The sequence below is a fragment of the Chinchilla lanigera genome, unplaced genomic scaffold (genome assembly GCF_000276665.1).
Source record: "Chinchilla lanigera isolate Chin_1 unplaced genomic scaffold, ChiLan1.0 scaffold00023, whole genome shotgun sequence".
NCBI classification, from domain to species: Eukaryota; Metazoa; Chordata; class Mammalia; order Rodentia; family Chinchillidae; genus Chinchilla; species Chinchilla lanigera.
Window position 1 is genome coordinate 2021096 of NW_004955424.1, and position 14745 is coordinate 2035840.

The following is a 14745-nucleotide window of genomic DNA, read 5'->3' on the forward strand; positions in this document are numbered from 1 at the left end:
AACCAATCACCCAACCAATGAAACAACCAACCAATGAACCAACCAACCAACCAGCCAACCATCAACCAACCAACCAACCAACCAACCAACCAAGGAATTAACTCACCAATCACCCAACCAATGAAACAACCAACTAATGAACCAACCAACCAACCAACCAATGAAACAACCAACCAACCAACCATACCAACCACCAACGAATTAACCAACCAATCACCCAACCAGTGAAACAACCAGCCAGCCAGCCAACCAACCAACCAACCAACCCCAGAGTCCCCTGGTCTAGTCCTGGTGACTGATCACAAGTTCACCCTGTCTGGTCCTAGTGGGTAAAGCCTGAGAAATGTTTGGCACTCCCTCTCAGTGGCTGACTATAGTACAGAGGGCCTGTAGCCCTGATTTTTGCAATAGTTCATGAATCTAAGGAGTTACAGCAGGAGGAGAGCCCTGGGGCTGATGGGGTGCAGCTAGTTATATGAAAGTGTGGTCTCTTTTCCAAAGACTTTATTTAATATGTCAAAAAAAAAGAGTTTTCCCTATTTTATCTTCCAGCAGATTAAGGGTTTCTGTTTTCATAGTTAGGTTTCGATCTATTTCAGTCTGATTTTAGTACATGACAAGAGGTCAGGCTCTAGATTCAATCTCCTGCGTGCGGGAAGGCAGCTCTCCCAGCAGCAGTTGTTGGAGGCTGTCTTCCCTGCAGCATTGCTTTGGGCCCCTTTGTCAAAGCTTAGGGCTGGAGGTGGAGCACAGAGAGGCAGAATGGGGTGGACACTAGGGGTGGGGAAGAGGCCTGGGGTGGGGCTATGGGGTCAGGGGCTACATAACCTCCCTGTACTCCCAGCACTCTGCACTGGCCCAACTGCAGCTGTCACTCAAGCTGCCCACCTGGGGTACCTGTGAGCCCCAAGAGAGTTGGAGCCCCCAGCACTGCAGGTGCCATGGATGCCAAGGTCAGCGATGCTTCAGGCCTGCCGGAAGAGCGTATCACAAACCAGCTGGTCTTTGGCTTCCTCCAAAGCTACAACAACTATCATTTCCAAGAAGAGCTGGAGATTCTGGGCCAGGAGCTGCCCGGAGGGCTTCGCCAGGAGGCAGGCAGTGAGGAGCAGCAGCAGGCCGAGGGCACCGGGGCCAGCCCCTTCCATGGGGGAACCACAGAAGCAGGTTCTGAACGGCAGGAAGCGGTCATTCAGGAGATCACCAAGCGTCTCGCCCAGCTGGGGGATGAAGTGGACCCCAGCATCAGGGCCAGTCTGGTGAGCCGGCTGGCTGTGCAGCTCAACAGCCTCAGTCTGTCGGAGGATGACAGGAGGCACTACATGGCAGCCACGCTGCAGGAGCTGATGGAGAACTACGGTCAAGACATGCAGCATGAGAAGGCCATGCTGATAATGGCGATGCTGCTGGCCAAAAAGGTGGCGGATCACACGCCATCCTTGCTCCGTCGCGTCTTTCACACAACGGTGAACTTTATTAACCAGAACCTGTTTGCCTATGTGAACGACTTAGTCAACAGTGAGATGGCCTGAAGGCACGGCTTTGCGAAGAAGCTCTCCTGCACAAAGCTTCACTTGGCCGCGGGAGCCAGCCCTGCCCAGGAGAAGCTACCACCGCCGTGTCTGCAGGAGACCAGGCCCGCACAGCAGCCTCGCCTCGCCCTCTCCACGACCATGTTGCAAGCTGGCTACTCTTTGAGGAAAGTCTCCACTGCTGGACCTGGGTGAAGTCGTGACAACTTGCACATCTTTCAGTAGGTTTCGTGTCACTTTCCACCTCTGCACCTTGTGCCTTTTTCTCATTTCCGCCTTCTCCAACCTCAGCACACAGGGGTGAAGCTTTTTCGACTTCATTTCCCTTGATGTGAGTCAGGAAGGATCCTGGGCAGTTAAAAGCGTGAAGGTGACAGAGGAGCCCAGGTCAACCGCCGGTTCCAGTGCCGACCCTTGAGTGGACCTTTGCTCTCTCCCATGAACGCCGGCTTTGAAAAAGACTCGAAGCTGGTGGTGCCGGCGGCTCCTGCAGAGGTTCTGTCACAGCCTTCCATCTTCAGATGTCCACCGGGCCCCTCAGCTCCTCTGTGCCTGGAAGCTGCCTCTGAAGAGAACGGGCTTCCTGCTTCGAGGCTGAAAGCGCTCTGACACTTAAAGTCCAGCCGCTAAAGTGATCCGTTTCCTGGGGACACTGGCACAATACGAGTGAGATCCAGCTCGCCTGGGAAAGGCCACCGTCCCCAAAGGCAAGGCTTTGGTGTAGGAACGGCGCAGCCCTGGCCTGTGACTCCCACCTGGAAGCCAGTCCTAGGATTGTTTTGCAAGTATGGGTGCTGGGTCCCTGTCCCATGAGTCACCTCTACCTCTAAGCCCTTGTGATTGTGAGTAGGATGCTTGGGGGAAGCTCATGGATAAGAGTAACCAGGTTCTAATAAATAATCTCTTGTTACCTAAAAATGAAGAAGGACTGGATGGCTGAATGTGTCTGGGTTGTTTCTGTGTCCTCTATCCTGTTCCTCTGATCCACAGGTCTGGTTTTGGCCTGTACCATACTGTTTTTATCACCATAGTTTCACAATATAACTTGCAATCCAGGTTTGTTTCTGCTTTTCTCTTGTTGCCAAGATTGAGTTTTGTCTTCCTGGGTCTCTTCTGGTTCTCTATGAATTTTAGGACTGTTTTCTTGATTTCTTTTCATTTTCCTTTTTTTCCCCTCAGTTTTGGTGGTGAGGGCTTTGTGTATGTGAGGCAAGAACTCTGCCACTGAGCCACATCCCCAGTCCTGTTGTCTTGATTTTTTGATCACGGCCGTTCTTTCTGAACTAAGATAGAATCTCAGTGTTGTTTCAACTTGCACATCTCTAATACCAGAGATGCTGAACTTTTTCCGTGTATTTATTGGCATTTGTCCTTTTCCTGAGAAGTCTGTATTCATTTCACTTGCCCTTTTTTTGGGGGGGGGGGGTTGGGGTTTTTCTCCGGTACCAGGAACTGAACTCACAACCTTGCGCTTCCCAGGCAGGTGCTTTTGCCGCTGAGCTAAATCCCCAGCCCCTCACTTGCCCATTTTTTGATTGGATTTTTTATTTTAGAATCCTCATTTTTTTTGAGTTTTATATGTTCTAAATATTAGTCTTATGTCTGAAGACTAGCTGGAGCAGTCTTTTTCCCATTCTGTAGGTTGGCTCTTCAATGAGTTGGTTGTTTTCTTTGCCATTCAGAAGCTTTTTAATTGGATATAATCCCATTTGCTGCTTCTTGGTGCTGTTACTTGTGCAGTTTGGGTCCTATTCATAGTCAAAATCAAAAGAACTGAAGTTATGAGCCCAGAGCAGACCCAGGGACTGAGCTGGAGCTTGTAAGATAGAGCAGGAACTCTGATCGGCTTCTGCAGACAGTTTTACCCGCTGAAGTGAGGCCAGCATCCCCTCACAAAGGCCTGTGTGTTCTCATGCCCAGGTTTACAGCCTTGCTGGAGTTGTGCACCCCAAGACATTCCCCCCTCTCCACTCTCCTGCCTCTACTCCAGCTCAGGGTGACTCCTTACCTGCCTGAAATGTGGAAAATTTATTTTAGCAGCCTCCCTACAAGGTATCAGCTCCTAACACATTCAGTGCTGGGGCATCTGGCCAGAGGAGCAACTACCATGTATTGCACACCGGTAACCTAGCATGGCCTTCCGTGTGTTCATCACCCCCGTTCAGGCAGCAACACATGAGACAGATGGTAAATGCGACATTTACCCAGCTCTTCAGATTTCATTTTATTTTCATAAGCACTGCGTCTTTCAATCACATGGAAACCTGGTGAAGAGGTCAGAGCCCTTGTTTACGGATAGGAAAACTGGGGCCAAGAGACATTAAACTGACTACCCAAGCCAGGCACGGCAGTTCACTCCTATAATCCCAGCACCCAGGAGGCTGAGGTTGGAGGGTCAAGGGGAGCTCCAGGCTCATTTGAACTAACTACATCCTGAGACCCTGTGCCCAGAAGTAAGCCGAGCAGGCCCCTCCCTTTCTCTCTCTGAGTCTTGACAGGGCCACCGCTTTCCGCCCAGTTGCTCAGCCACTCACCGGGGGAGCAACCTCTGGCTCTGCTCTTTCACATGACCCTCACACCTAGGGCTTCTGCCCTGAATTTTCCTCATCTCTGAGGAACCTCCCTGCCTCTGTGTCTCCACGCCATATCCGGATTGCGCACGCTTCCTGATGGAGTCCAGATTCCTCGTCCAGCTGCCGTCCAGAGCTCTCCACACCTTCCTCTGACCTTCCCAGATGTCCAGGGGGCACAGGCACGCCATGCCCACAGCCCCCTCACTCCCGACCCTCCTGTTCTCGTCCATTTCTGCTCAGCCCCGCAGTCCCTGTCCGGGGTCACCTCCTCTCTGTTTCCTCCCATCAAAGCCTGCCTGTCTTTCCACGCGCATTACCCACCCTCCCTTCTCCTGTGAGGTGAGGATCAAGACTTCCGCCTTTCCGTCTTGATTATAGGGTCGCCTTGATCAGACACAAATGTCACACAGAGACTAGGACACGGGACCAGCACAACAGCCGCGGCAGCCTCTGTGTTCGGGGTGACTGGCAGTTGGTTTTTTTCCTGCTTTTAAAACATATCTTCCTCTTTTCTTGGCTGAGCATGAATCATGCTACAATGACACGAAGAACATAAACTTTATTATGTTTTCTGAAGTGTAGACTTGAGCCAGGCGAGGCTGAAGGGCAGGACGCTGTTCAGGAAAGTGCCTCCGGGGCCCGTCCATGTGGGGAGAGAGCGACCTTGAAGTTCCTGAGAGGACAGAGCCCCGTGGTCCTCGCCATGGCTCATCCAGACCTGAAGCGAAATGTGGCTTTGCGCATCACCCCTTGGCGGCAGGAAAATCGGCTCATCCTCTGAGTTTCCATGTGTACTCACCATATTGGCCTCAGGGAACTCATTTCAGCTCTGGGAGCCTCGTCCAGGCCACAGCTTTAAAACCTCCAGACCTGTGTGCCGGGGACTGTTGGGTGCTCCAGCAATAAACAGTCCGGGCAAAGTCTCCATCGCCCCAGGGCTTTTATGTTCCTGAGGGAGAGGCAGATAATAAACAACCAAGAACTATGTGATATTTCTTTTTAGTTGACACATAACAATCCTACTTATTCATGTGGTAGAGCGTCCTAAACCCCAGCAGCATAAGATTAACTTTGTCATCAAGACACAGAAGCATGGGTCTGTCAGATCCACGTTTATTCTTCAGAATATTTCTATTGATGAATTATTAATTTTAGTTTTATCAGTTTTATTATGATAAACAATGAGTGCTTAACAGGAAAATATCACAAAAATAAAGTATTGAGTTTTTAATATTTATTGAGTGTCTGTAAAAAAGCATCAGAGGGCCAGGCATAGTAGTGCACACCTGTAATCCCACACTCAGGAGGCGGAGGCAGGAGGACCATTGTGAGTTTGAGCCCAGCCTGGGCTACAAAGCGAGCTCAAGGCCAGCCTGATCTGCATAGCAAGACCCTGTCTCAAAAAGACAAAAAATAAAAAAGCATCAAAATTTTCAACATTGACTGGTTTTTGGTGTACAAAGGCTAAAAAACATTTGAAATAAATTCCTCTCTGAACACAATGAAAATACCAATAGCATTCTACAAAAAAAACTTTGTTGCAATTATCACACCTAAGACAATCTGCACACATGACAACCGCATGTTCCACACACAAGTATGGCTCACACTGACAGCACATATGTTTTGTCTTCCTGACCCTGCCTGTCAGGCACAGCTGACATCTTTTTTATTCTCCTGCTGCTGTAGTAGGTCTTTGGGATGCTGCACCTGCCCGTTCACCTGTCAGCTCACCAGTGTGCTCCTCAATTTTTTTGCATAGTTCCCTGGGCAGAAACATTTTGGTTTTCTTCTGCTGTAAATGACCTCTTATGAGCTCCAGTCCCAAGCTTCTAAGAAGATTTCTCTGCTATATTTTGCACTTGTTATTTTCTTTGTAAACTATCAAACTGTCTATGCCACACATGTTTAGGATGGAGTCAAACACAACCATTGGCCAGTGCTTTGTGTTTTGAGTGACATCATACTTGCTGTATAACTTAACAACATCTACTCCATGTTCCCTTTTGTTGAAAGTTTCCATCTCAGGCTTCTGTTGTTTTGTTTTGTTTTGTTTTGTTTTGTTTTGTCTTTTTGAGACAGGGTCTTGCTGTGCAGTTCAGGCTGGACTTGAGCTCACTTTGTAGCCCAGGCTTGTCTCGAACTCACAATAATCCTCCTGCCTCAGCCTCCTGAGTGCTGGGATTACAGGTGTGCGCCACCACGCCTGGCTAATAAATACATTTTTTAATATGGGTATTGGTGCAAACAGAGCATTTTACTTGCATTTCAGCCTTTGTGTATTTGACAGCATGTTGTAGCATTTCATCTGTTACAATTTCCAACACTGAACGGCAATGCTGGCATTCTGTCCGATATGCTTCACCCCTGCCAAGACCGTCACTATATTTTCAGACCTAGTTCTAACACTGGATTGTTCCATTTGGTTGCACGGCCATTTCACAACATTTCAACTAGTCAAATATACACTCACATTGCTGTTTTCTTTGTCATCTAAATCAAGGAGGTCTGTATTCCCTCTATCTGTTTCAGTGGAGTCTTGCTCCATTTCACTGTCCCAGGAACTTTGGCTCACGTGGCCAGTGTCAAGGGCATCATCATTATCATCATCATCATCATCATCACCATCATCCATCCACACCACTCTTCTGTATGAAAGCATGTATTTTACCATAATGGATCATGTTCATCATCCATGTATGAGCAATCTGATGATTCACTTTTGACCTCCTCCAAAACTTGAAAATTTGGTTTTTCATGTGCCGTTGTACTGAACTGAGCTATTTCTACCAGAAAATCAGAAAATTTTTTTTCTTTTTTTAACAAATTCTGGAATGATGTGTGCCTATCGGACCCTCTGTGATGCTTGGGTAAACATATGCAAAACCTGTTAGCCAGAACATGAAAGTGCATCCAAATCCCATTTTGCCACTTTTTGTCTCCTCACTTTTGCACACATGCACATTCCTTGCCGTGCATCGTACCAAGTGGGTAAACACATATGTTGCTTCTTGTATCCCTCAGAGAAAGGTACCGAGACACACACCCAGCTAAAGTACAAATTTACAGTAGATAAGTAATGGATATAGGCAGGGCATGGTGGCTCATGCCTGTAATCAGCACTGGGGAGGCTGAGGCAGGAGGATCCTTGTGAGTTTGAGACCAGCCTGGACTACAAAGTGAGCTCAAGGCCAGCCTGAACTGCATAGTGAGACACTGTCTCAAAAAGACAAAACAAAAAAAGTATGAATGTGTCCCCAGACTTGTTCCTCTAGGGCTATGTGCAATGTGTTGGGGGGGGGTCAATCAGGGTAATTAGCATACGCCTCCCCTGGCACATTTATCATTTCTTGTATGGGACATGTCCAAAATTCTTTCTTCTATTTATTTTGCAATAGATAATAAATTATTCTTATTTTTTTTTTGGTATCAGAAATAAAACTCAGGGCCTCATTAATAAGTTAAATTGAACTTAACTATAGTCACCCAACTGTGCTATACAAACTAGAACTTATGCCTTTTATCTAACTGTATTTTTGTGCCCAGTACATTTCATTTTAATTTTATGTTTATTGTGGTACTAGGGATTTAACCCAAGGCTTTTATACTGAGCTACATCCCCAGCCCTTTTATTGTTTTTTATTTTGAGATGGCGACTCACTAAGTTGCTAATTTGTAATATTCCTGCCTCAGCCTCCCAGAGTACACCACCATGCCCAGCTAAAATATTTCATATACTCACGAACACCCATACACCCATACACCCATACACTCATACACTCATGAACATACACACACACACGTACAATGTGCCAGATGGTGATTAAATGCTATTAAAACTGCACAGAGGAGAACTCTAGAGCTGGCTCCCGGGCAGGCTTGTCGTCTTGGTGGGTGGTCCACGGAGACCTCACAGGGTGGGAAGGCGCATCTAAGCAGAGACTGGAAGGAAAGGGAGCGCCAGCAGGAAAGCTGGGGGCCGAGATGCCAGCGTGGGAAGGCCCGGGGAGGCGTGGGCTCCCAGTGTGTGAGGAGCAGCAGGGCCAGGGTGGCCGGAGCCCAGCCAGAGGCAGCAGGAGGAGACGCAGCCTGGAAGTGGCGGTGGCCGGTCACCTGAGACCTGCCGGGCTGCGGTCCACACTCGAGCTGCTGCGAGTGGTGGCTGCAGGCAGCAGCGGGTGTTGGGGAAGCAGAGCCCACTGACGGCAAGGGTGGGTGGTGAGTAAAGATACACATTAAGAGTCCACATCCAGACTCGGTCTGAGCCTGGAGGGACGAAAGGGTCATTCACGGCGACGGGCAAGGTCGCCGATGGAGCAGTTCAGGGGGAAGTTCAGCCTTGATTTTGGATGTCGCCTGGGCTGTCTGTTAGATGCCAGGGTCCAGGCACTGAGGGGTCAGCCCAGACCTCAGTGGACAGGCCAGGGAGATACAAATTTAGGAGCACTCCACATAGAGATTTTGTTTATTTTTTGAGACAGGATTTTTTTTTGTCTTTTTGAGACAGGGTCTCGCTATGTAGTTCAGGCTGGCCTTGAGCTCACTTTGTAGCCCAGGCTGGTCTCGAATTCGCAACGATCCTCCTGCCTCAGCCTCCCGAGTGCTGGGATTACAGGCGTGCGCCACCACGCCCGGTTTGAGACAGGATCTTGCTCTGCAGTTCATACTGGCCTTAAACTCAGTAAGCAGCCTGGGCTTGCAACAGCAACCTGAAACATCGAAATGACACTGGGATCCGGAGGCAGATTTATTTGCAGTGCCAGGCACTGACAGGGATCATTCCCAGGATATCAGGCCCTGATCTCCGGTGGTCTAGGGCTTACATGGGATAAGCAAGCAGGAAGTACAGAGGCGGAATGGCTTGTCCACTGTATCATTGTAACCAGCTATGCATCACAGTGACCAGCCATTTCTAAGAGATAGGAGCAACGGGAACTAGAATAGGAACTATTACCTGGGCAACTAAGAAACTGAAGTACACTGGCTCGGTGGGGGGCATTTTCTGTTACAGGCTGGCCTTAAGCTGCTGGCTATTCTCTTGCCTCAGCCTCCCCAGTGCTGGGATTACAGGTATGCACTTCCATGCTGCACAGGAGATGGATCTCTTGTGTGTGTGTGTGTGTGTGTGTGTGTGTGTGTGTGTGTGTGGCAGGGGTGGGGTGGGATTGAGACAGAGTCCCACTGTGTAGTTCAGGCTGGCCTTGAACTCACTTTGTAGCCCAGTCTGGACTTGAATTTGTGGCTATCCTCCTGAGGCTAGCCTCCTGAGTGCTGAGATTACAGGCGTGTGCCACTACCCCCTGCAAGAGCTGGCTCTTACAGCACGAATCTGGATGAGGTCATCTAGGATGGGAGTAAGGATGGAGGGCAGAGGAAGGACCGAGTCCCAGGGCTTTGCGATATTTTTCGGTTTTAGTTTTGGCTTTGATTTTTTGTTTGTTTTTTAAAGATAGGGTCTCCCTTTGTAGTTTAGGCTGGCATTGAACTCAAAATGCAGCCCAGGCTGGTCTAGAACTCATAGCAATCCTCCTGCCTCAGCCTCCTGAGTGCTGGGATTACAGGCATGCATCACCATGCCCAGCCTCGGCAATGTTTCGAACTCCAGAAGATGAAGATAAAATGGAAAACTATGGAGAAGGAGGGGCCAGCGATGGAGAAGGGTGCATTCACTCCCTGTGCTGCTGTATTCCTGATGGACCAAACCAGGACAGAGCATGGCGGTTCTGTTCGCACTTTGTCAGCAGTTACTCTGGAGGAACAGCTTGAGAAAGGCCGCCATTTTTAATGGACAATGGTTGAAAAAAAACAATTCCCCTTTCCTCTACGTAGGTTTACGTAGCCTCCAACAGCTACTGGGGTTGGGAATCAAGAAGCAGCAAGGCAGGGAGGGTTGGGGAAGTGGAGGCTGGGGCTTGGCAGGAGACTGTGGGTGGATTCCATGTGGGCCAGCAGTAAAACTTGGCCCTGAGATCTCATAGTACAACTCTGGCCCTGAGATCTCATAGTAGAACTTGGCCCTGAGACCTCAAGGTAGAACTTGGCCCTGAGATCTCATAGTTGAACTCTGGCCCTCGAGTGCCAGAGCAGATCCCGGCCTGTCAGGGAGCTGACACTTGGGCAGAATGAGTTAGCAGGACGGGGCTCAGGGTGGCGCAGATGGGTTCTGTGAGTTCAGTGACTTTCAGGGAAGAAAACCCAAGTGGAGCTCACCTTATCTCTCAGGGTCTCTCAATCCAGCCAGTGCTGTTGACCCCTCGGGCCCAGATTCCTGCTCTGTGCCCAGGACCTGCCACGCCTTGGACACACCATTTCCTCATCATCCCCCGCGCCCTCCCAGGGAATCTCTTCTCTGAGTCCAGCACCCAGCTTCCATCTGCTCTTGTCCCTCAGCAGCATGGCCCCAGGGTCCCTCACCCTCCCCGGCCTCATACTCGCTCTTGGACAGAGCTTTAAATCCCAAAACAGCCCTGGCAGCTCGTTCTTGTTCTCTGAAATAGGAAGAACTCCTCCTCCTGTTCCTCCGGCCTCGCTAATGAGGCTCAGTGTGTACCCTCCGGAGCCGCTGTGCCTTCTTCCCTGTTCCCGGAGCACTGGGATTTTGCAGAGACCTGCTTTCCTCACGCTCACGGTCACATCAAAGACAGAACAAAAGCACTGTGTTGAGTCGGTGGGCAGAGAACAACCTGCTTCACCACAGCACGACCCCCGCCCCCGCCCCGGGGAGCCGGTCCTTGGCCTTGGCCTTCTGAGCGTGGCCTTAATTGCGCCCACGGTGCAGGAAGAAACTGACTTGGCTCCGGGACTGTGGTCAGAGCGATTAGCAGTCAGGGACCCAGGGTCGGGGGACGTCTCGGCCTGGGGTGTCCCTGCAGAACAGCTCACGCTATCTCTCAGGGTCTCTCAATCCAGCCAGTGCTGTTGACCCCTCGGGCCCAGCTCAGAGTCCAGCTCATGGGGGGTGACAGGAGTGGCAGAACAGCCCCTCCTCTGTCCTTGAGACATCCACGGAGATGAGACCAAGCAGTGGGGGGATGGTACGGGGACGCGGAGGTGCGCTAATGTGTGACTTTGGGTCTCCTTCACAGCTCGACTCTGTAATTTTCTTGTCTAAGAAATGAGACCAGTGAGGCATGGTGGTGCGCAACTATAATCTCAGCACTCAGGAGGCTGAGGCAGGAGGACTGCTGTGAGTTCGAGGCCAGCCTGGGCTACAAAGTGAGTCCAAGGCCAGCCTGGACTACATAGTGATACCCTGTCTCCAAAAGACAGAAAAAAAAAAAATGCAACCAATTCCATCTGCCCGCTTCACTTGTGCTGTGGGCATCCAGTGGGATGACAGGCAGAGGAACAGGAAGGGGAGAGAGAGCTAGAAAGCAGGCCCATGGTGGGAGGAGTTTTTCTCTGGTCCCTTCATATCCATCCATTCTCAAGGAGCACTCACAGCAGAGAATTTGTCCTCACCCAAGCAGGAAAGTGGTGCAGCGTGTGACCTGCTAGGTGAGCCCACCGGGGACCAAGTCTGCCTTCTGCAGGACACACAGCAGCCTGTGACTGCCGGCTTCTGGGGAGGAAGGAACAGCCGAGCGACGGGTGCAGGGGGAGACCCCGGTCTTCTCTGCATTAGACTCCCTTGTGCCCTTTGAGTGGATCACCGTGTGACTGCAACATCTAATAACAAACAACAGAAGTTATTCGAGTGTTTGTGGGATTGGTTCAAGGTTGGAGCAGAGTCTGGACTTGTGCTTCCTTCTTTAGATGCCTTCTCCCTGCTCCTGGGGGTCACTCGAGGCCAGGAGAGCTAAAGAAAGCCTTGGACTGCCCTGCAGCCTGGGCCTGGAGACAGGGTGCTGGTTTTTGTCTTTCCAGCGAGCCTTGAGCTCCGCTGCAGGGCTCCCTGCCAGACCCCACAGCCCAAGTCTGCGAGGGGTGGGTACAGCTGGCACAGGCTTTGCCCTCTGGTACAGGGCATTATGTGCTCATTTGCTCTCGGGACAGAGTAGCCTGGGCTTGCCAGTCTCAGGGTTTGCAATGATTGCCAGAGCTGCTGGAAGGAGGGCAAGGTGGTCAGAAGGGTGGGTATATGGGCATGCTGGTGCACACCTGTAATTCCAGCACTTGGGAGGCTGAGGCAGGAGGATCTCTATGAGTTTGAAGCCAGCCAGAGCTATATAATGAATTCAAAGCCAGCCTGAACTACACAGAGACCTTGTCTAAGAAATAAAGAAAGAAAAGAAAAGAAAAGCAAAAAGAAAGAAGGGGTGTATGGCCACCCCAAGAGGATGGGACATGGCTGAGGAAAATGAGCAGGCCCCAGGTATAACTGGGCAGAGTAGAAAGGCTTCATCCAACTTTAATATTGGCAAGGAGGCTGTGTCCTGCTACCAGATTGTGGGCCGGAAATAGAGGGGCCAGCCGTGGAGTGGGCCTTGACCTCGCGACAGACCCCCATACTGCTGCTGCCGCCTGAGCCAGCAGCTGTGGTGTTCCGTGTTCTCCCCACCGATCCGAGTGTTCCCCTTAGCGTCACCCGCCCCTCCCCGAGGGGCGTGGTCCCCAGCATGCCGCATCCCGAACCCGCAAGTCCTGGGCTCCTGCCTGCTCTGCGCACTGCCCACCGCCGTGAGAAACCCGCTCTGCCTCGGATGGCGCGGTGCCCACCGGCCGCAGCCGAGCCTGAAGCCTGCGCCGGGCTGTGGGAAGGTGCTGTGGGCGGCTCCCGCGCTGGCCGCTGCAGCTCAGCGCTGTCCGAGTTTCCTGGAAGCACAGGTGCGTCTCGAGAGCGCCTTGGTGGAAGATGAGACACGCCCGTGAGACAGCTGGCGGGGTCTAATGCTCCTAGTAAACAGACGCCAGCGAGTCCCGGCTCTGCACTGGGGACACCTTGGGGTCCTCGCTGCGGGGCCTCGATGCAGGGCAGGGCCTGGCGCTCCTTCCCTTGGGTCTGGCATGGCAGGTGGAGGGAAATCCACCTCTTCCTGGGAAGCTGGAGGAGGACCTAGAATTTCCCAGGAGAAGAGGAAGTGGGCTGGTGCAGCCAGCATTAAAGGTCAGGACCCCAGCCTGTTCCCGGGAGGAAGCGAGCTGCGGGGGAGTGGGCGGGTGTGACTGCAGGCCCAGGCTGAGTGAGAGGCTCCTGGTGCGGGCCAGGCTGAGCTCACCCCGCCAGGCCTTGCATCAGCTGCGGGGTGCCAGGCCCCAGAGTTAGGCAGGAGGCTCCCAGGAGCTTCTTGCCCTCAGGGAGGGGATGGCAGAGAGGAGCAGGCAACCTGGGTCACTCAGGGACCTGGGCGGCCACGAGCCTATGCAAACAAGGGAAAACCCCCCAGGGCTCTCTGCTGGAAGCCTGAAGCCACCGGTGTCTCCCAGGGAGACCAAGGAGCTCCAGCCCTGGCCAGCACCACTTTAAAAATGACCCACACCTGTAATCCCAGCTCCTGGGATTTTGGCTGGGTTTTTTTGTTTTGGTTTCGTTTTGGTTTTTTTGAGACAGGGTCTCCCTAAGTAGTTCAGACTGGCCTTGAACTCACTCCCTGGCCCATGCTGGGCTCAAACTCTCCTGCCTCAGTCTCCTGAGTGCTGGGATTATAGGAGTGTGCCACCATACTGGGCCAAAAGCACTTTTCATTTGACCTCTGTGTCCCCATAAATAGTTGCTGCACCCATTGGCCTGTGAGGGGGATGCTGGGAAGACGGTGTGCAAGGCCCTGTCCTGGAGAAGGTTCTCAGGTCCTCTGACTCGAGGGTCCTTAGGACTGGAAGTGAAGGAGTGCAGGTCTCCTGCAGGAGGAGTGCAGCACCAGATGCTCGCTCAGTGTCTGCCACATAGTAAGCGCTTGGTACCCATTTGAGAATGAACAACCGAATACTGGTATCGTGTGCGTAGAGCTCGAGCCAACCAGACAAGTCTAAATTCTGGTTCTACCTCCAGCTACTCTGGGACGAAGGCAAACCCATCTGGCCTCCTGGAACTTCAAGGACACCAATGCCTGAACTAGACAGGAATCTTCCCTACAAAGACCCTTGATTTAAACCAGAAAGGGAAAGTCTAGCTCACACAGCTGGAAGAGGAACTAACGAACGCCAGCCCTTGGAGCACAGTCCAGCATCCATGAGACTCCTTCTCCTTGTTTCTGCCTGACTTCTATTATTACTTTATTTTTGGTTTTTTAAGACAGGGTCTTGGTATGTACTCCAGGCTGGCCACTGTGTAACCCAGGCTGACCTCACACTTACTGAGGATCCTCCTGCCTCAGCCTCCCCGGAATGCTGGGATTATATGTGTCTGCCACCACACCCCAGCCCCTGCCTGCCTTCTGCAGACAGGCTGTGGCCAAACGGCAGGGAAAGTGGCTGTTTGTTCCCCAAACTCAGGTTTGGAAAGATGGCTTCTCTCTCAACGTCAGTATATTCATTCCAGAGAAGTCTGTGTGTGTGTGTGTGTGTGTGTGTGCGTGAGATGGTAGTGGTGGGGTGCTAGAGACCGAACCCAGGGCCTTAAACATTCTCACTAGGCATGGCGGCGCACGCCTGTAATCCCAGCACTCGGGAGGCTGAGGCAGGAGGATTGTTGAGAGTTCGAGGCCAGCCTGGGCTACAAAGTGAGCTCAAGGCCAGCCTGAGCTGCATAGTGAGACCCTGTG

At 51.6% G+C, this 14745-nt stretch overlaps 1 protein-coding gene and 1 pseudogene across 2 annotated transcripts in view; one reads left to right on the forward strand and one right to left on the reverse strand.

Moving 5' to 3' along the window:
• The first annotated feature begins 700 nt into the window (after positions 1 to 700).
• LOC102030329 lies at positions 701 to 2432 on the forward strand (annotated as a pseudogene).
• A 9079-nt stretch (positions 2433 to 11511) lies between these two features.
• The window catches only part of LOC102030646, a 4612-nt gene continuing 1378 nt past the window's right edge, over positions 11512 to 14745 (reverse strand). Inside the window, exon 2 of one of the 2 annotated variants that reach the window (XR_001234140.1) lies at positions 11512 to 11773. Coding sequence is in view for 1 of the 2 variants with exons in the window: in XM_005385430.1 (XP_005385487.1) it covers positions 12456 to 13100 (645 nt within the window). In the remaining variant the exon portion in view is untranslated. Of the gene's footprint in view, positions 11774 to 12448; positions 13101 to 14745 lie in introns of those variants that run through there. The other variant, XM_005385430.1, reaches the window with a different exon arrangement.